This window comes from Pecten maximus, chromosome 19, assembly GCF_902652985.1.
Source record: "Pecten maximus chromosome 19, xPecMax1.1, whole genome shotgun sequence".
NCBI lineage: Eukaryota > Metazoa > Mollusca > Bivalvia > Pectinida > Pectinidae > Pecten > Pecten maximus.
This window is the reverse complement of record NC_047033.1, coordinates 14,708,769-14,732,405: the sequence shown is the minus strand read 5'-3', so window position 1 is coordinate 14,732,405 and position 23,637 is coordinate 14,708,769. Positions and strand designations below refer to the sequence as shown.

The 23,637-nt window shown below is 33.0% G+C and overlaps 2 protein-coding genes across 2 annotated transcripts; one reads left to right on the top strand and one right to left on the bottom strand.

Annotated features, from left to right (window-relative positions):
- The first annotated feature begins 880 nt into the window (after window positions 1-880).
- LOC117317824 (amine sulfotransferase-like) lies at window positions 881-11,617 on the top strand. Its single transcript, XM_033872769.1, has 5 exons — window positions 881-1,085; window positions 5,191-5,514; window positions 7,009-7,112; window positions 9,466-9,652; window positions 11,268-11,617. Exons 1-5 carry the CDS (start codon window positions 911-913, stop codon window positions 11,375-11,377), a joined length of 900 nt encoding a protein of 299 aa, XP_033728660.1. The 5' UTR covers window positions 881-910; the 3' UTR covers window positions 11,378-11,617.
- A 1,224-nt stretch (window positions 11,618-12,841) lies between these two features.
- On the bottom strand, window positions 12,842-22,586 carry LOC117317825 (ryncolin-1-like). Its single transcript, XM_033872770.1, is given in 7 exon segments — window positions 12,842-14,640; window positions 15,621-15,684; window positions 15,686-15,786; window positions 19,303-19,399; window positions 20,036-20,166; window positions 20,860-20,925; window positions 22,338-22,586. Coding segments are annotated over 7 exon segments (822 nt in total). The 5' UTR covers window positions 22,540-22,586; the 3' UTR covers window positions 12,842-14,479.
- Window positions 22,587-23,637: the final 1,051 nt, after the last annotated feature.

Sequence of the window (23,637 nt, the reverse complement as noted above, 5' to 3'; positions counted from 1 at the left end):
GTTTCATAACATACCTATAACTGTGTAATTATGTTTATTTTTTGAAAAAAATGCATTATATATGCAAATTAATTGCTTAATTTGTTTAATTGCCGTTTTAGCAAATTATTACCAAATCATGTATCAGAAATCAAAAATCATTAATAAAATGCTATATCGGGTAACCAGTTTATATATATCTTATTATTTTATACTGTTATAATATTGGGTCGAGGGATATAGCAATCTTCTTGTCCCCCAACAAGGTCTATTTCCTGAGGCCAAGCAAGCTAATCCTCCAGAATAGCTGCCTCTTTAGCATTGTCGAATAGGGAGTATACAGTGAAACATGACTTTACCTACCACTGACTTTACCGACCTAACCATTGTTAAGAAAACACTTGTTCCGAGATAACGACACGGCCATTGTTCATAAGGCCCGATAACAAATACACATAACCGTACACAAGCTGAATGAGGCCCCTTAAAATGATAATGTAAACAACAAGTTATTGTACACGATGTTAATTTGATATTAAATTCCTGGTAGACTTTCGACCGCTTTTTGGCGTTAGAAATAGAATAACAAGAAAACTGATTAAGTGAATAAAATCTGTAAATGTCTGTAAATAAACACAAGATAAACATCAAGTAAAACATATAAAACGGCATCACGCGTCTGTTACGTATGTTATCTTCGTGGACTTTGAAACATGTTAATTCTCCGTCTGCAGTTTTACACATGTATCGAAATACATTAAATGGTTTTTATATGTGTGTTTCAATTTATTTAGTCCGCGTACCAAGAAATATCTTTTTATACGTGTTTCAATTCATCGCTGAAACATTCTGTAAGGGATAATATGGGATATACGATTTCTCAGGGTCGTTGTATGATATTAGCATCAGATAACGGGGAGCTCATTTAAAGATGGCGGAGTCAGTGGAGGTACACAGCGCGGACGGGAGTTTTATGAACATGTTGAAGTATGATGGTCGATACTATGTGACCCATTTCGTTGGAAATGTCAAGGATCATCTTGCTGCAATAGATGTGATGGATGTCAGGGAAGATGACACATTCATACTCTCGTACCCAAAGTCAGGTTCGTATCAAAGTGTTGTGTTCGAATATGATGTTCCGGGAAGCCCGACTTGCGCTATATTCCTGTCTACCATATACATTGTGTAACATGTTACCATCTAGCTATACATGATGTAACTATGACTGAATATTAGCAATTAAGGGCGTACATGGTATATAGTCTTATTTCTTTATAATTATAACTATATCGTGTACGTTTTGTCGCCTTTGAAAGCTGTGAGCTAATTTAAAGGCCGGGGATGACCTACATAAAAAAACGGGTGGTTAGCAATTAAGCCGATAAGGGTGTAGGAGGGGCTACAACAGCCTTTGCTGCTGCTGTAAACACAACCACATGGGCCTTAACCACGTGTACCTGGTCAGTGTTTATACTGTACATAGTGTAAACTGATCACTTCATACTGGCATGTACATAAAGATTTTATAAATGTATTGTTGAATATACCTTCTTATTAAAGTACAGCAATACAGAAGCACTATAACTAAGTAATTTATGATTTGATACAGCCTGCATATTTATTTAGAAATATTCAAATTAAACATAGACATTTCTATTGACATGCAAAAGCACCCTATTAAATACAGTATATCTTTATTTTAAATACAGACATTTATTTTTCTTTTATATAAACGAGTAAAGATATCTTTATAAATAGGGCTCCTATATATGTACTATACATTTTTCAGTATTCAGTTCAAACATGTACATTATATCTGAATATTTGTCATGAATAGAGATCAATTTGTGCCATATCTAGCATTCTAGATATCTGAATAAATAGGATAAATAAGACCTTATTATATAGTATATATGCCTATACCATAATCACAAATCATTAATCCACTTAGTCACATTCAAATGCTCACTGAATCACTTACATTATGATTGTTCTCATGTGTGTATTCCTTTGTTCCATGTATAGCTTATATCACCGAAATAAATTATTTATAAATTTGTTCCAAACAGAATTTCTATAATTGTGTGTTGGGGATTTATAGTTTTTCTTTCCTCGCTGGCTGTGAGGTGCTTGTGCCCTACGAGGGTTCCAAACCGAGGTGTAGGGTCTGTCCACATTTTCATTCCAATGACAGACTGCTAACTGAGACCTTGCGAGGTACTGACTGTCACTAAATGATATCCGCTTGTCTTGGAAAATGTTCATTGTGTTATTAAAACTTTCCACATAATACGTATTCCGGGCAAGCACATAGTTCTCCGGATGTTTGTACACAGCGGAATTTGTAATTACTTTCAGGAGTAATTTTTCTGCCAAAGGACTCCTCAAAAGAGTCACAGATGACTCATACTTTTGCTCCTTTTGACATCTAGCAGTTTGGCATAGTGATATTTTTTTTTCATCATCGTTTTTTTTCTCTAAGGCAGCTATGCCTTTCTCATGGCTTCATCCATATACATTAATTGAATATAAAGAATCATTCTTAGATATTTTAACGTAATATCTTCAAGACTGTAGTTCCTTTTTAATAAATACATATTACACCAGCGAGTCGGTGACGCCCCAATCGCAACATCTCGGGGAAATTTCCGAGTGTTGCCGGAAATTTCCCCGAGATGTTGCGATTGGGTGACGCCCATTATTGATATGAACGCACTGTTTCGTAAGCACAAACAACTTTTAGCTTCAGAGGAAAATAAATCAACTTGTAAAAAGGGGGTAATTAACATTTAGCAATGCTTAGTTCCTATTATATAGACAATTCAAAATATCACAAAAAAGTTTGTTGTCAAGGCTAACGAGATATGTTCCTTAAAATCTGAACTGCTTTCATATAGAATTGCTTATGCTCATCAATTCCTTCAGGCCATCTTTGTGGTTAGGGACCAAACCGTTGTTATGTGTCTCAATAACGAAGGTATATAAATAAATGAAGTCAAAGCTTGATATATCGAAGGCTCTCCATTTCTCGAAGTAAAAATATAGTTCCAAAGTGAATAAAATCAAGAGAAAATATACTCGGCTAGTTTAAACAGTAGTCAATGAAGTAAACGGAACAAAAGCATGTGAAAGCATTCATACCATTTTATGATGTCCAATGAGCCTAAGCCAACTTAATCTGGCTCCAGGGACATAAGAATCTGGCATGATGGCGGGTTTCGACGATGGCCCGTATCAGCCGACAAATTACAACTACGTAATTGAAGTTGTTGTACACATACTAAGTTGACAAAGTTTACATGGCTGTTTACTGTTTAGTTGTTGTACATGAGTAACTTGACAAAGTGTACATGTAAACTTACTCATTGAAGTAGTTGTACATGAGTAACATGTCAAATTGTACATGTCCATTTACTCATTGAAGTAGTTGTACATGAGTAACTTGACAAAGTGTACATGTCCATTTACTCATTGAAGTAGTTGCACATGAGTAACTTGACAAAGTGTGCATGTCAACTTACTCCTTGAAGTAGTTGTACATGAGTAACTTGACAAAGTGTGCATGACAACTTACTCATTGAAGTAGTTGTACATGAGTAACCTGACAAAGTGTACATGTCAACTTACTCCTCGAAGTAGTTGAACATGAGTAACTTGACAAAGTGAACATGACCGTTTACTCATTGAAGTAGTTGTACATGAGTAACTTGACAAAGTGAACATGACCGTTTACTCATTGAAGTAGTTGTACATGAGTAACTTGACAAAGTGTACATGACAACTTACTCATTGAAGTAGTTGTACATGAGTAACCTGACAAAGTGTACATGTCAACTTACTCCTTGAAGTAGTTGTACATGAGTAACTTGACAAAGTGAACATGACCGTTTACTCATTGAAGTAGTTGTACATGAGTAACCTGAAAAAATAAGTGTACATGGTAACCTGACAAGTTTAACTCATTGAAGTAGTTGTACATGAGTAACTTGACAAAGTGAACATGCCGTTTACTCATTGAAGTAGTTGTACATGATTAACTTGACAAAGTGTACATGTCAACATACTCATTGAAGTAGTTGTACATGAGTAACTTGACAAAGTGTGCATGACCGTTACTCATTGAAGTAGTTGCACATGAGTAACTTGACAAAGTGTGCATGACCGTTTACTCTTAAGTATTTTTACAAGTCAATCTTCGCTAACTGTGGTAGAACACTGATATTTTAAACATGATAGCAAACGATAGCAAGAAAGATACATCAACCGTAATTTTGAGAAGCCATTGAAAGTATACCAAATAAACATTATTAGCTATGCCATCAAGCAAAAGGAGAGTATCGTGTTTAATGTTGCAAAAGAAAAGAAAATTGTTACTGCCAACTCGACACTATCAACGGTGTTCACATTCCATTGTTGTATCATTATCCCTTGTCCTACCCACCGTAAACAGTCGTGTACACTTTGTCAAGTTACTCATGTACAACTACTTCAATGAGTAAGTTGATTGGTACACTTTTTCAATTTAGTATGTGTACAACATCTTCAATCACATAGATGTAATTTGTCGGCTGATACAGGCCATCGTAGGTTTCCCCCTCACCTACTATAGTCAAATAGAACGTTAACCTTACTTTGATAAACAATGATATTTAATACTTGTTTGCGTTACATAATGCTTTGAGATTATATGTTATAAGTATAATCATACATGTCGTTTTAATAAACGGCCATTTCAATCAACTAATGTGTTGCTGTTTCCTATTGACTATTATACAAGCTTGCAGTCTGACTGGGTGTGTTAAAACAAGCATCGTGGCATAAAAGATGATATGAAAACAGTCCCTCTCATCAAACCTCGAATACTCGGGATTTTGTTTTATCCCGCTGACTTCGATATATCAAGGATCGACTGGAGATAAATTGATAAATAAATCCTACAAGAACAATATATGCAGTTTAAATATAACCATGGGCCTGTTCATGCGGACAAACCGGTTCTTCAGTTTTTAAATGTAATTTTTCACATATATCTTGACGGACCTGCAAATGTTAATACAGGCCTTGGAAGTCTTTGTCAAGGCTCGTCTGAAAACAACATAAAATTGCCAGGTCCGTCTATATTTCATAAACGAACAACACCGGTCCAACTGGTCCAATCATTTGTACCGCAAAAACGACAACGATCCATGCCATCTTCTATCGTTTTAGGTACCCATTGGGCATTTACCCTTGCCAGCATGCTTCGTACAGGGGAGACAGCCTACCGCGGATCGCCCACGTTTTTAGACTATACCGACATGCAGACGATTGATAACCTCCCATCCCCCAGAGTCCTGGCGACTCACTTGACCTTTGACTTTATGCCCAAACAAGTAAAAGAAGGGAAGGGGAAGGTCGTTGCAATATTTCGGAATCCAAAGGATGTAATAACTTCCCTTCGTACCTTTGGGAAGAAAATGGACCACAAGGATTTCCAAAAGGTCTACAAAACTACATGGGAAGGTCTTCTTGAATTTTACATGGATGGCAGAAGTAAGTGCATTTATGTCTTGAAAGAAACGAGTTTGTTCTATAATTAAAATTTTTTTATAAATGATATGATCACAGACGGACGAATGAATGAACTTCTACACCTAAGCTAGGTAGCGTGGTATCCCGCTACTGACTAGTGATGATTACATAGGGATTGAACGGTGTTTTTATTGCGTTTACGGTGGTATGAACGCAATGGGATACAGACATATTCTATATATTCTACATAGCGCGTCACACCGCTGTTAACGCAATAAAAACACCGTTCAACGCATATATTTACATCAAACAAATCGTTGAAACACCATTCGAAGAAAATTAAAAGTCGTGATGATTTGCAATGTTGGTAACTACGGCAGCCGTGGTTGCTAAGATAATATAGTTCTAGGGAATCGTCGTAAAGATACCAGTATTGTTTACAAAATTAAAAGAAACAACTCAACGTTTTTGTTTAATACATTTTACGTTTTCATTTCATTAGTATATTCACAATCAACAATTTCCGTCTCGCATTAACTATGGTTCTCAAGTACAGCGGGTATTGACACAAATATAGTAGTGACGTGGTCAAATAATCTCTAAGAACTGTACACTTCAGCCATTTGTTGGTAGCTTACCTCGTGAAGAAGTTTAATATTCACGCATTTCCCCAATCTTCAGTTTAGTTTTTGACAAAATACTCACTTGACATTAGCTTGTTGTACAGAGATCATCGGGAAACAGGAGAAAACGCGTAGATAAGTCCTTTGAAAATGGCACTGTCTAGTTGACGTTCCGGTAACGTCACAAAGAGACGACGTCATGATTAAGTTACCGATTCCCGCGCTTATTAATAGCTGAGCCTTTTTTCACTGCTTTACGCTAGTTTCAACGCAGTCAAAGTTAACTTAACTGAAGAAGGGAAAGGTGTAAATATATGCACCTATCTTGACATTGTAAATAAGTAAGCTCTATATACATTTGTATGATTTGCGGGAGGTAGTGTGATATTCTACTCAGTCATATTATGTTGTAACCAAGCAAATGAGATCATGTGTTCTGGAAGTTATGCATCTGTTTCATTTAAGAAACCTGTCGGATTAATCCTGGTTAAACGCACAAACAAATATTCCCACAGAGATCACGATGCGAGACTTAAACTCTCCAGATCAAGTGTAAGCTGTCGAGACCAGAATTCGTAACGCTCAGAATTAGTCTCCACACAGCGGAGATGTTCACTGTGAAATTGTTTTCCTCGTGTTAGAAGTCTTATTCTGTCCCTGCAAGTACACATATTATGTTCAATAAGTTCGAACTTAAAACTTAAAAATGTAAACCTGCTTTACAACTACTGTATTACGAAACAAGTTATGTAAACATATATTAAATACGTTTGTTGTCCCGGATGGACGTGTCTTTTCACGTCAGATCGTGGAAACGAACTCTGGCCGCCGAGGTTAAAGGAAAGTGTGTTACAACTGTTTTAAGCGATAACATTTCAAATATTTTTAATAGTTTTCTACGGGTCCTGGTTTGAATACATACAGAACTGGGATAAAGTGAGGAGGGAGCACAAGGAGACCAACATACTGTACCTCACGTATGAAGATATGATACCGGTAGGTTTCTTGAAACTGACGAATAGTAAAGCTATAGCAGACAGACAAGCACAGCAAACATTGTGTCATGTTACTCGTGATGTAATTACATCTATGTTGTCATGTTACCCGTGATGTAAAAACTCCATTGGTGTTTAATGTAACTTTGTAATATTATTCGTTTTCTTCTGGTACTTATGTAATTTAATTAAAATTGTGTTATGTTATTTGTAATGTAATGACACTTTTCTTGTAATGATACTTGTGATGTAATAACATTTATGTATGTTAATTACTTGTGATGTAATAACATGTATGTATGTTATAAATTGTAATGTAATAATATTGATGTTGTTTGTGATATAACTATATGTGATGTAATTATATTTTTGTTGATATGTTATTTGTGATGTAATTATATTTTTGTTGATATGTTATTTGTGATGTAATTACATTTTTGTTGATATGTTATTTTTGATGTAACTATATTTTTGTTGATATGTTATTTGTGATGTAATTATATTTTTGTTGATATGTTATTTGTGATGTTATTACATTTTGTTATGTTATTAGTGATGTTATTACATTTTGTTATGTTATTAGTGATGTAATTATATCTTTGTTATGTTATTTGTGATGTTATTACATTTTGTTATGTTATTAGTGATGTAATTATATCTTTGTTATGTTATTTGTGATGTTATTACATTTTGTTATATTACTTGTGGTGTAATAACATTTATGTTGTTATGTTATTTGTGATGTAAAATAATTTTCGTTATGCTATTTCTGATGTAATTATAGTGTTGTCGTTATATTATTTAATATTACTTGTGATGTAATTATACTGATTTTGTAATATTACATGAGATGTAATAACAAGTTCTATTTTACTGATGATGTTAGAAGATTGTTATTTTTATGATACTTTGTATTACATTGATTTTGTAATATTACTTGTGATGTAATTATACTGATTTTGTTATATTACTTGTGATGTAATTATATTGATTTTGTAATATTACTTGTGATGTAATTATACTGATTTTGTAATATTACTTGTGATGTAATTATACTGATTTTGTAATATTACTTTAGATGTGAATCATTGATGTGTTGTTACTTATGGTGTTATTATATGTGTATCTGCATCTTACTTGTGGTATGATTACATTGCTATTTTTTGTATAGCGTGTGATATATTTCGATTCATGTTATTATATTATTTGTAATATTATTTTATTGTTATCCATGATATATTTTGAATGATTTTTTGTAAGACAGGATTTGTGAGGTGATTTATTGTTAGATTAAACAAAGTTTAATCATTACTCAAAATAGTCAATACATATACATATATCTCTATGGGATGAGAAAACATCTTACATCAATATGAAATAAAATAATAATATGTATAGGTTACAATTAATACCAATAGACATATATATATGTGTTAAATAGAATTATTAGTAGAAATTAACGACAGTGACGCCTGTAAATAAATTATCTTATAGAGCTTCGTATAAATGTATGTCATTATGACTTAATGGGTTCAAAATATTAGCTAAAATGCTTACTTAGCTTAATATAATTTTGTACTGTCAAGAATATTTGATCATTTTTCTGTTTTGAGTAAGTATCATTTCCCCATGGCAAAGTTGTTTCCCAGTTAGTGCTATATCTAGTTGAAATGAGGTATTTTGTCTGATTATGACGAAATTGTCACACGATAGTAAAAAATGTTACTTTCTACTTATTCACATGAACTTAATGGACTTTCCTCTAAATTTCTTATGTATAAATGTTGTTTAAGATTACTACATTTGAGCCTTAATCTTGTATGTAAGATTTGAAGATTTCTATTTCCAATGTTGAAATATTAGAAGATTATTATTTTGTCCTTTTGTAAAAGCCTTTAATTATACTGAGAGACGGATTTTCTCGAATATCAACTGGTAATGCATTCCATAACTGTATTGAGGAATTTAAGAATGAAGTTTTGTAAAACTGAGCTCTGCAATTAATTGAGAGTAAATTATTTGAATTTCGTGTAGTATGTATGGCAAGCCAAGTTGTCATTTATTCACGGAGCAACGTTCATCCAGGATTTTACCAAATTATATATATAAGATATATTATAAACTTTATAAGATATCTTATATACTTTATAAGGTATATTACAATCGAATTATATAAGATATCTTGTATAATTTCCTTTGTATACTACATAATATATCTCATAAAAGATATAAGATAATTACAATCACATTCATAAGAAAAGAAGTAATGGGCGATTGATATTTGATTATAATTTCCACATTTGTTGTAAAACAAAGTAAAATGCATTAATACTCATCGATATGTTTGGATCTAGGACTTGAGGTCGCACGTGCAAAAGTTAGCGGTGTTCCTTGAGGTAACTTTCGGACCGGAATTCCTGGACACGGTGACTGAAAAGTGTACGTTCCGGAACATGGTTACAGAAGCCACAAAGGCGGTCGCACCATCCAAACAGTGGAAAGACATGACCAGTCAGAAAACACTCCCGATCTACAGAAAAGGTATTTACCGTGTAACTGGCACGTTCTCACATGTCATGAGGCTAAATTTAAATTTTGAGTGTTGATTCTTTATATGAATATACCAAGTGAAAACAACAAGCATTTGCCCATGAAAATACTATGACCATCGTTTCACGGGCTTATTTTCCACACATTGCAACAGTTAAGTATCAATACGCCTTAAAAATAGTTCCCGATTCATTCCCGTTAATTGTGATTTCTTTGCCATCTATTCACATCAAATAATAATAATCTAACACAAATTATTGTTTTGAAGTTATTTGATGTCTTTTTTTTCGAATAAAAATCAAAGCAAAAAAAATAATTCAACAAGAAATTGCGGAGCGGAAGGACACGGTAAACGATGGTGCATTGGCGGGATCACTGGCTGTTCCATTGATTTAGCATATTTTCATATAGTTATCAAGAGTTGAACATTTAAAAAGGACTTTATTTAATTTATTTTTTTCAAATCACCCTTATGTAAATATATAAATTGTATGTATTATTTATATTTCCAGGGCGGTTTTGAATAGCAGTAGCTATCTAAATATTTTCCGAGGTGTTCAAACGCGCACCACGGGATATGAAAATAGCCAAAACTATTTGTAGCTGACATGAAAATGAAAAAAATAATCCATTCAATTGCTATATGAAAAACAATGTATGAAAACACAATGGTGGCGTCATTAAACAATCTCGTCGTTAATATATGACGTAACACGATTGTATCTGTCAGAGGAAAAAATACGGTCCGAGTCAAAAGTCGTATGTAGAAATGAATTTGCGATTTTTTACTTACATTCTCATAAATATGTTTTTTGTGCTAAACAGAATCTGACGCTCTTGACTAGTACATGTAGAATTTATCAAACTCGTCTGATAATTGTGTACGTCACTCGGATGATGCCTTGTAGCATATTGTGAGAGAATGGTAGTGTGTCCCAGTGGCATTTATCTTTACACTTGGAAATAGTTTTAGTAGTAATTCGTATGTTATTCAAAATGTGAGAATGCTTCCGGATAGTTGTTACCAGTTGTGATTGAAGAAGTGCTTAAACTAATATTTCCAAGCATAAAGATAAATCATTGATCATTCTATATGACATAACCACTTATGAAAACTCTATGTATCAGACTTTTTGATAATATTTATGGCTTATGTCAAAATTGTATTTCTGCAAAAATCAGAATGTTTCCATGGTAATATTTCATAGAAACTTCATACAGTGCATCAGCATTGTAGTTCTACAAGTTTTTCTTCACAAAGTATATTGGTCATTGTGTTGGTATATTTTTAAGGAAAGATAGTATATATGTAGAGGCAGCAGTATATGACAGATTACTATCTATGAGAATCTAGGAAAACAGCTGAAAATACCATAATTCTAATTCAGAATCTATAAAACTATAACAAAGTATGACCGTTTAATATGCATTTGCCTGGAGACTCTTGGAAATGTACAAGACGAATAAGACCACGTGTCCCGAAAGATTGATCGTCTTCTGCTTCACCGACGACAAATCTAGGTCAACGCTGGATGTTTATCACTTTGTAACATTTGTATAATGATGAAAGTTTTCTTCCCTAAATATGGTATTTTTATCATTACAGGTGAAGTCGGAGACTGGAAAAATTTCTTTACAGTTTCACAAAATGAACAGTTTGACCAAGTATACAAGGAGAAAATAGAAACATCGAGTTTTAGTTTCCGATTTGAATAATCCGATTTTTAGCAGTCAATGGACATTCAAGAATTCAGATTATAAATTCGTATTTGAAATAACAAACTGAAGTACAGAGGCCTATTATATTATCTTTATATAACTATGGACGAAAGCATGCGTGCTTTGGAATAGTTTATTATAATCTGTATGTAAAGAAACAGCTATATATTTCTAATAAAGATATGCTGTCATGGAAACAGTGTGTATATTTGTTGATCCCTCCAGCAAAGGTTCTAAATGCGCACGCATCTCCCAGCTATTTAATTTACACCTACCTACCTACCTACCTCCCTCCCTCCCTCACTCACTCACTGTATATACCACTGTATATAACCCTAAATTAGTAAGGAAAGGTACTATCTTATGTATCTTTTGTAAAATCCTTTGAGATTGTATGTAGTAGACACTACTTGTGAAATAATTAAGTCTCAAGGGTATTCGGGCCCTATCAAAACACACTCTCTCCTCCTCGTGTCAGAATGTAAAGTTTATTAATAATAGTTTACAATTTAGGAGGCAATTCAAATGAACTGTTCTATTGTAAATCAAAACAAACGAAAACATTTTCCATTTATATTGTTACTCGAATGTATAGAAATATATATTTAATCATTGTAAATGAGGGAAGTGATAAGTGTTTACTAGTAATAATGTATTTATAAATAACATACCAATTTGCAATGCCTGCTAATTGCGTGCAATGGACTTTTGTACTACAGGCAGGTAATGAACATAAATATCTTCATTTTTAATGCAACATATATTTAAATCTATATGAATTATAAAATGTTAAAAGTATTTTTTCACATTAAAGTTAGAGTATCTATAGCACTGTGATGAGAACGAACACGAAACACATCAGCAAACAGGGAAGGGTGAAATACCTCCTAATGAAGCAATCTATACTGTAATGAGAAAATACTGAATTAACTTATTTCCCTCTCTTATATTCTTCCTCGGTGACGCTCGTTGTATGGGGGTCTGTATGAATTATTCCTATTAATGTTTGTATTTTGTATGCACGAACGTAATTTATTCATGTCCAAGCACTAGTTTTTCAATCTGTTGTCAGCTGTCTTAATGTGTCAAATATATACCTATCTATCTGTGGTACGGGCTTTTCGACCCGACTGCGGCTTCAACTAAGTAAGATAATGTAACTTTTTAGATCCGTCACTTACCTGCCTCTACGTATATGTTCTTGATATTAGTTGTAATGTTTGTCTCAGATGCGTTATACATGTAAAATAGTCGATTTGACCTATTTAGAACAGGGGTATTTCATGCTAAGTCTGAATAGAAGGTTTGACATTAGAAAACGTATCTATCCTATATACATATATGTCAATATTGTAGGGAGTAAAAACATTTTGACCGACTATACGCTAATATATAGGGTGAATCAAAACAAAGTAGTACATGATATATCAATAATAATAAATTATACCTTTAAGATTTCCACAGAATTAATATATACATTTATTAAATATTACTTAATCAAGCCCAATAGCCTATAATTATGACTATTTTCATAATTAATTGTCTTCATTTTTCAGACTGTAAGTATGCTTCAAATTCTACCCACAACCTACCTTGGGCGTTTTAGAAATTTACTAATTTCTGTCTACACATGGAGCTAGACTTGTTTGTCAACCATTTTTCAATCATTCTTCAGTTTTGCGATTTATCAAAATACCGGATATTGAAAAGGATTCACATCTACCTTGTTCACACTTAACTTCACGAGAATCATACGATGTATTGCTAGCTCAAGTGTTTGTTCAACTAAACCTTTATTCGAACATCTTACTGCCAAATTAAGTCGAGGCTATATTTATACTGGGATACTGTTTACTTCAAGGTGGAATTAATGGAATATGATTTTTGAAAAACCCACAGGTATTTTGATACTCAAAAATGTGCATGCAAACACTGCTATCTTCGCAATAACTGTTCGTTTTACCTGAAACGATAGCTAATAATTAAATGAGAGTTACCTTCCGTTGTAGTCTAGCACATTGGTGTCTTAACAATTACGAAAATAATCCGGTAATTTTCGATAATCTTCTGTTCTGATTGGAATTAAATTGCGTATAATTCGAAAAGTAAGCATCGTACAATTTACGATTTCTGGGAAATAGCGATAACAAGAATTGTTTACCGACGGCGGGACGGACGGACGGACGGACCACGGACCACGGACGCAGGGCGATTTGAATAACCCACTATTTGTTGATGGTGGGCTACAACTGCGCGCTATTTCCTGGCCTCTCATTGGTGGAAATTCAAATATTGATCGATTTCAATGAAAATTGGTATATATGGATTTTAAGAGATGCCGAAGCAATAGTCCTATGTTAATTTAGCACTACTGGAAACAATCCCTTGAAGATATATTGCATCACATCACTTATTTGTTGACACTTTTTTCCTGGTAAAATTTGGAGGTCTTAATCAAACGAAGACAGCCATTTCGTGTTGCGTCATTCATAATCCATAATATCACGTCATTTTTCATATATTGACGTCACAATCGATTTTTGACAGGCACATCCAATTAAAACTCTCCATGCTATATTGCACAAGTGACAATTACGCAAATATATTACACCGGCGAATTCAATGAATAACAGGCTAACTGTGTGATTAAAGACGAACGACACAAAATTAAAAAGGAATAAAATAATGTTACAACTGCTTCCAACCTCTAAGGATCAAGCAAAAACATAATGAAGCCGAATTCAATCATCCAATTCTACTTAGTAATACAGTATATATATTATCATGGTAGTTTTCGTAACGAACGGTGACTCTACATTCATGTGACATTTCCTAGTTATTCAAATACACAACAAGGGAATCAGAGAAGTTTAATGCAACTCATCTGCAACTGTTCGGCTGACATGCGATCTTGGTTACTATGCCAACGTGACCTAGCCCAGTAACCCAGTAAATTAGATAACAAAACATCAGCAACGTACATAAAACTGACATCAAGTAGATCACTTTTTCAATATTCTTCGTATCATCATCTGCGAGCTTTTCAATGAATAATAATATCCTTGCCAATGAAACCAAACGACTCCGACAGCATACTCCTTATTGTTGTCTTTCAGGTACAATCCATTCAAATTGGATACATGGCATCCTTTCATACCACCAAGCACCTCTATACTCAAATGCACAATTCTCTTTTGCAGTATCGTGGTCTGCGTCGTGTGTAGAAAACTGTCTGCCATTATAAAATTTCAAAGAATCACCTGCGGCACGAAGAGAATGGATGAATTAAGATGAATATGTCATATCACGTTCTTATGTATTATTTGCTTATTTGTTTATCATAATCTTAAAGATGGGTATACGTGTATTTTCGCTCAATGTTTGCCCTCCGGTAAATATATTTTGCATTTTTTCTTAACACCAAAATTTTACCAAATTTTACAAAATTACTATTAATACACTATAGAAAATATTATTGTATATTAAGATATGCAATCGCACAATTTACAATGAATTGCATGACGGCGGAACAAACAACCTTCCTTTCGATCGAAATACCAATCATGGCTCGTCTGTGGTATCGGCTGGAAGTCTCGCCGACTCATTATGATTGGTTACTTACAGCGGGCTGGTGCAGGTGTCTGACAGCACCAGAACCACGACCATACTTCTTTATTCTGCATGAATACGGGGATCCATTATTTATTTAAATTTATCCAAAACTTCACATGGCACGAAGCGTGTAACTTCGTTTGTGAAATGCAAAAGGATAATTAGTTTATGCAATCAATTCAACAAAACGCATTTTTGTTCATAAGCAAATTTGCTACGATAAGACAGCTTCAAACAGATAAAACATAAAGTGTGTTTATTTGATATTTTACACGTTGATATCATTTGTTTAACTGAAATACCCCAGAATGTCTTTAGAGTTGATTATCTGTATTGGTTAAATTTTACGAACTAGCTAGTTTCAAATTATTTTCGACTGTGTCACTAAATGTATGTTTCAGATCCGGTGATTATATTGGAAGGAAGACATATTCCTCACCTTGAATCTTTTTTATTGTGGGAGTTGTTTCTACTCGTCGACAGAACAGCAGTGATGGGATGCAAGTTCCCTATGACCACATCAAAAGAAAGGTTAGTCACTACAACAATCAAACCCCGCGCAATTCAATTCGAAATGAAGCTTACCTGTTTCCGCTGTCGTGCAATTTATTGTATTATTAATATTTACCGGCATTCCCGCTGTAGAATCTCACGGTTAACTTATAGTTCATGTCTAGGCTGCCTACATGGAAAGAGCTTGTAAACAGCAAACCGCTTGCTCTGGTCGTAATCCTCAAGATCAATTCTAAGTTCGTACCCACCTTGAGACGACAGGAAGTGTAATACCTGGTTACCTGAAAGAGTTTGATCAAATCAAGAAATATCAGAAACTTAAAACAATTGATAATATGATGATAATCAAAGGTCCCACACCCTAACACTCCCAATGATAACAAACGAGGTCAAACACCCTTAAACTATAAATGATACATAACGAGGTCAAACACCTTTAAACTATAAATAATATATAATGAGGTCAAACACCTTTAAACTATAAATAATACATAACGAGGTCACACTATAAAACTATAAATAATACATAACAAGGTCAAACACCTTAAAACTATAAATAATATATGATGAGGTCACACTCTAAAACTATAAATAATACATAACGAGGTCACACTATAAAACTATAAATAATACATAACAAGGTCAAACACCTTTAAACTATAAATAATATATGATGAGGTCACATACCTTAAAACTATAAATAATACATAACGAGATCACACTCCCAAACTAAAAATAATATAAAACGAGGTCAACCACACTTAAACGACAAATAATATAAAACGAGGTCAAACACCCTTAAATTTTAAATAATACATAACGAGGTCACACTCTAAACCTAAAAATAATACATAACGTGGTCAAAGACGCTTAAACTACAAATATTATATCACGAGGGCAAGCACACTTAAACTATAAATAATATATAACGAGGTCACACTCTAAAACTATAAATAATACATACCGAGGTCAAACACACTTAAACTACAAATAACATATAACGAGGTCAAGCACACTTAAACTATAAATAATAAATAACGAGGTCAAGCACACTTAAACTATAAATAATATATAACGAGGTCAAGCACACTTAAACTACAAATAATATATCACGAGGGCAAGCACACTTAAACTATAAATAATATATAACGAGGTCACACTCTAAAACTATAAATAATACATACCGAGGTCAAACACACTTAAACAACAAATAATATATAACGAGGTCAAGCACACTTAAACTATAAATAATAAATAACGAGGTCAAGCACACTTAAACTATAAATAATATATAACGAGGTCAAGCACACTTAAACTACAAATAATATATCACGAGGGCAAGCACACTTAAACTATAGATAATATATAACGAGGTCACACTCTAAAACTATAAATAATGCATACCGAGGTCAAACACACTTAAACTACAAATAATATATAACGAGGTCAATCACACTTAAACTATAAATAATATATAACGAGGTCACACTCTAAAACTATAAATAATATATAACGAGGTCACACTCTAAAACTATAAATATTATATAACGAGGTTACACTCTAAAACTATAAATAATATATAACGAGGTCACGCTCTAAAACTATAAATAATATATAACGAGGTCACACTCTAAAACTATCAATATTATATAACGAGGTTACACTCTAAAACTATAAATAATATATAACGAAGTCACGCTCTAAAACTATAAATAATATATAACGAGGTTACACTCTAAAACTATAAATAATATATAACGAGGTCACGCTCTAAAACTATTAATAATATATACCCCGGTCAAACACCTTAAAACTATAGATAATATATGATGAGGTCACACTCTAAAACTATAAATAATACATAACGAGGTCACACTATAAAACTATAAATAATACATAACAAGGTCAAACACCTTTAAACTATAAATAATATATGATGAGGTCACATACCTTTAAACTATAAATAATACATAACGAGATCACACTCCCAAACTAAAAATAATACATAACGAGGTCAACCACACTTAAACGACAAATAATATAAAACGAGGTCAAACACCCTTAAATTTTAAATAATACATAACGAGGTCACACTCTAAACCTAAAAATAATACATAACGTGGTCAAAGACGCTTAAACTACAAATATTATATCACGAGGGCAAGCACACTTAAACTATAAATAATATATAACGAGGTCACACTCTAAAACTATAAATAATACATACCGAGGTCAAACACACTTAAACTACAAATAACATATAACGAGGTCAAGCACACTTAAACTATAAATAATAAATAACGAGGTCAAGCACACTTAAACTATAAATAATATATAACGAGGTCAAGCACACTTAAACTACAAATAATATATCACGAGGGCAAGCACACTTAAACTATAAATAATATATAACGAGGTCACACTCTAAAACTATAAATAATACATACCGAGGTCAAACACACTTAAACAACAAATAATATATAACGAGGTCAAGCACACTTAAACTATAAATAATAAATAACGAGGTCAAGCACACTTAAACTATAAATAATATATAACGAGGTCAAGCACACTTAAACTACAAATAATATATCACGAGGGCAAGCACACTTAAACTATAGATAATATATAACGAGGTCACACTCTAAAACTATAAATAATGCATACCGAGGTCAAACACACTTAAACTACAAATAATATATAACGAGGTCAATCACACTTAAACTATAAATAATATATAACGAGGTCACACTCTAAAACTATAAATAATATATAACGAGGTCACACTCTAAAACTATAAATATTATATAACGAGGTTACACTCTAAAACTATAAATAATATATAACGAGGTCACGCTCTAAAACTATAAATAATATATAACGAGGTCACACTCTAAAACTATCAATATTATATAACGAGGTTACACTCTAAAACTATAAATAATATATAACGAAGTCACGCTCTAAAACTATAAATAATATATAACGAGGTTACACTCTAAAACTATAAATAATATATAACGAGGTCACGCTCTAAAACTATTAATAATATATACCCCGGTCAAACACACTTAAACTATAAATAATACATAACGAGGTCACATACCGTTTAACTATAAATAATACATAACGAGGTAAAACACCCTTAAGCTATAAATAATATATAACGAGGTCATATACCCTTAAACTATCAATAAGAAATAACGAGGTTATACCTCTGAACCTATAAATAATTTATAAGCTGGTCACACCCCTCAATAGATATATATAATATAAAACAATATACTCTTAACCTATAAATAATGTATATCTAGGTCAAACATCCTAAAACAGTTAATAATACATAACGAGGTCAAACCCACTAAAACTGTAAATAATACATAACGAGGTTATACATTCTTAAACTGTAAATAATACATAACGAGGTTATACATTCTTAAACTGTAAATAATACATAACGAGGTTATACACTCTTAAACTGTTAATAATGCATTACGAGATCATACCACTTAATACTAAAAAAAATACATAACGAGGTCAAACACCCTTAAACTATAAATGATACATGACGAGGTCAAACACCCTTAAACTATAAATGATACGTAACGAGGTCATAATCCTAAAACTATAAATAATACATAACAAGGTCATACGCATTAAAACTATGAATTTAACCTAACGAGCCGACACACCATGTATACACCATGTATATAAAAGGGTCAATCAATAACATGTCTACAGCATCAATAATTAAGGGCTAGTATCATTTTCTTACCACCTTGATAGTTATACCATACCTAGCCAAAACTCCCCGTTAAGATTTCCAAATCCATTTTTGTACTCGTTCCATGTTCTATAGAAGTCAACTGATCCATTGCTTCGTCGCTGAAATACCTGTATTATTTGTAAAATTAAGATTTATAGAATGGTATTATTCTGATCGCATTATGCATATAATTAAGGCTGAAATAATCCGAGTTTTGTTCTGTTATAAATTTATAGCGATACTTAGTGAATTGTGTAGTTTTTGTCTTTTAATATTGGTTGTTTGTTCATAATTCACAATGCCATACAAAACAACTACACATGTATGTTGATCAAATTCCCTTTCATAACAAATAAAAGATAAATCTGTTTTGACCTACTTCGTGAACAGATAGATACCTAACGTCTATATTTTGAAAACATCGCCATTGTTTTCAGTGTAGCAATGTGTAACCATATAACAAATGGATAAGGTTATCATTTCGTCGAATGTGCATGATGACGCGATGCAATCGACTCACACTTACAATGTACAGGCATTATATTCCATGACTGCTAAGTGTGAATGAAAATAGCATATCACCTCTGTGCAGTCTTAACCTTTGGAATGAAAATCTTCAATATGAATACATAGCTTTCGGTATTTCCGTGTATTACTATCCAGGTTTAGCACACAGGAATATGAGTTTCGCTTAGTATCCTCCTTATACGAAATGATGTATAATATAATTTAATATGATATGATATAATATATTATTTTGTTACCGTCCAACCTCCTCCGTCCGTATCCATGTCACACCAAACCCGTGTTGGTCCGTAGTTCACCACATGTATAGTGTATACTCCGCTTTTCGTGTTCCCGGATTTCTTAATATCCTGACAGTCTTTAAGTTGACCTACAACAATGTGGGGTTTTCATGTCACAGTTGATACGCGAAATTATATGTTGTTGTTTGCCAATGTGGTATCTTATCCAATGCATAGCAAAGATCTTCTTTTTCTTTTATTTCAAATCGTTTTGAATGGTAGTTAAATCGTTAGACTTTCAACTGTCTTTGTTTGATAATTTTCTAATTTTGTTTGCATATTGATATGTAATTTGTCAATTCGGCCTAAAGTTTAGTTTGTTCATACCTTTCCTCTTAAACCTTTCAAACGATTTTTATTAAGATCGGCAACAGGACCGGTTATGGACCTAGGTCAGCCACAGGAAGTTTGTCGGTAATAACAGGCGGGTCATGGTATCCAAAGACTTAGGGGTCGACACTGCAGACATTCTAGTTGGATTGTCTTAGGGTAACTAACAAGAAACATTTACAGGTAACCATGTATACGTAACCTACTGGTTAGTTTATAGTGAGGAGGACCTTTGTGTCAGTCACCCTAGATGGGACGCGCAATTTTTTAATTTGTCCACATGTGCTTATAGTATTTTTCAATTTAATTTTTTTATCTAACTTGATACCCTTATTCTAATAATAAGCATGTTTTATTTTTATTATCTTGTATTTTTATTGAAATGAGTTAACATCACATAAAACAACACAAAAGAAAAAGAAAAACAAATGTGAGTAACTAAAAATGCATACCAGCATCCAGATGCATATGAACTTCAGACAACGACTGGTTGATAGAGCGTAACTGGTTTTGGATATCTGCAAGGGAAGGCGGAAAGATGACATGAGGACGAAATAATTACGTATTTCTAACTTCATTTGTAATGTGTTATACTCAACTGTGCGGCTATTGTACTTACATTTCTTACAGACACTGATGTTTTCTAAACATGAAATAATATTGTCTTAATTTATGATTTGTGATTTATCAAACGGCCTATCTTTGAGTAGCTTCTGGTCTTTTTTTTCCGATTAAATCATAATTGACATGGTGTTATGGAACAAATTCGAGATTGGCCTTATTTTGACAAAATTACCACATATTTATGGGATATTTCTTCATAGTATTGATGTATTGTACAAATCCAAGGAGCAAAAACTTATAAAAAACTGTGAAAACCCTATAGTGGAAAAGTAGGTCACAGAGAGCCAGTAATAATTGCTGACCTTTCAAAGATATACGTTATGTTATGCCTTACTAAACAAATAAGTAACACATTCATCATGCCATGTTTAGATTTTTTTTTTTTTCAAATTATTATTTGGAAATATCACCAAAATATAAATGACATCTTTCTAAATTAAACTGTAATTGTAAGACATCATTAGTCACATTAAATTAACAAAGAATACTAATACCTCATATAGTGTGAAGTGTAGTTCCCAGGTATTGCAAATGAAATATAAAATAATCACTGATGGTATATGTCTGTGGATGGCATTACATAGAGTTACGTTAGCCAACATCTCCGACAGTACTACACAAGTGTAAGAAAAATATACAGGCGCAATTCAATTTCAAACATTTCGTATTGTAATATATTTCAATCACGTGATATTGCAGTATAGACAGTTTCTGAACTCGACAAAAGCAGTTAATGGAATTTAAAAAGTACACCTTCCTCAAATCGCGTTCTTCTTCATTTATCCTTAAGCATTCAAAATGGTATATATCTAAATAAAACTTATGATAAGTGTACTTTTCTTATATGTATTTATACACATGATAGCGTTTATCCTTGAAATACATAACAGTTATGAAATTGGAGACCTACTTTCCGACTATGGGCTGTATTTCAATCAGTATTTTTTCTACCGCTTTGAAATTGCACAATGCGTCAACATTATGATCCCCATCACACAAGCACACACCGAACCCTTACCCTAATAACACACCCCCAACCACCTCCAATTCCCACTAACAAGAACTTACATCAACAGAAATACTGAAGTTTCTAAGAAGTGCAATGCTTTGAGAATGGAAAACGAAAGTACCGTTTTAAAATATTGATTTTTTCACTTGATTATGTCGTGTTTAAAACATTTTGCCTGTACGCTGAAAACGAAACTACATACACTATCAAATGTAGATAAACCAAAACCGAAAACAACGCATAATTTCTTATCCATTACTCCTGATATATGAATAAGTTGTCGGTATACATACTTACCCTCATTCTGCTGAATGTTTGTAGTTGTGTGTTGATCATATGCCGCGATCAGTTTTTCAGTTCCGGAAGCCAATCGTTCGTGAGCATTTGTGTTTTCTTCATAAACCGAAATTAAGGTGCTTAAACGTTCTTCCATTATGTACATTCCGCCACTGATAAAGGCAACAAATATCGCCAGACATATAGAAGTGAACAGATCCATTTTATAAGAAACAAATTCACTGTTACCCTGCAGGTTTATACATACACCTATATCTGTATTGTGTATATGTATTTATAAATAATCATTGTAGCGTGACGTAGTGCGATCGACCGGGGTATCAATAATGACTCGCTAACTGTATATAGGAATACGTGGTGTGCACAACCAATATTCGTATTATGATGTGTATATATTTGAAATTTGTCCAGCCAAATCTCCACAGCATATTTATTTGAATGTCCTGTGGAATATCCACTGTGTATACATGCATATTTCAAATGTCGTCATATTGGAGCATTTCACAAACTATGCATATGTACACCGTACCTCTAGATCACAAGGACGTTCAAACGAAACACTGGGGACACCAAAAGATCTAAACCGGTATTGAAGTGTTCTATCTGACAAGATGAGTATGTCTGAAAATCAGATGTGTTGCTAATTACTCCATACAAATTGCGCCCTCAGTACGTATTCCTATTACTAAAACATTACCGATAACAAAAGAGTTAATGAAAACAGCTCTACGCTATAATCGTTATTCATTACTTAATGACATTCTTATTGCTATTGAAAGATGACATTGGCAGTCACGTAACAATTGACTAAAATTCTCAGTCACGATACGCTCGATATAGCTAAGATACAAATAATTACCTTAACAAATCATATCGAGGTCCTAGTGATTAATTTTCATATCCTTTTAAAAGCAATGTCGTATTTCATGCAGTATTGTCATAATGAATAGGCCTTAATGTCAGAAATACATGAATATATTCTAAAACAGATTGAAATATTTAAAATACATTGTCATTTTAGAAATATAATACTACAAAATGAATATGCAGATAGCTTTTCTATGCAAATATTCTAAACCATGAAAATATTATGGAAGACATAATGTTCCTGGCTCTTTACACTTATTGCATAATGATTATCAGCTTCAAGTATGCTATATTACCAATGTGTCAGGAAGTTGGTTGGTATCGAAAATAGTTCCCATTCAATACACCTCATCAAGGTTTTATGGCCATGATCCCATTGGGAAATACTTTATTTCTTTATATGAAGCCAGTGGTTCCGTTGTCTTCACCCTAG

What these genes read in the sequence shown, in the direction of transcription:
- LOC117317824 (XM_033872769.1), top strand. Translation starts at nt 911, where the DNA reads ATGGCGGAGTCAGTGGAGGTACACAGCGCGGACGGGAGTTTTATGAAC. An exon ending in ATTTTACATGGATGGCAGAA is followed by an intron (nt 5,515 to 7,008) that starts GTAAGTGCATTT and finishes TATTTTTAATAG; the next exon opens with TTTTCTACGGGTCCTGGTTT. An exon ending in ACTCCCGATCTACAGAAAAG is followed by an intron (nt 9,653 to 11,267) that starts GTATTTACCGTG and finishes TTATCATTACAG; the next exon opens with GTGAAGTCGGAGACTGGAAA.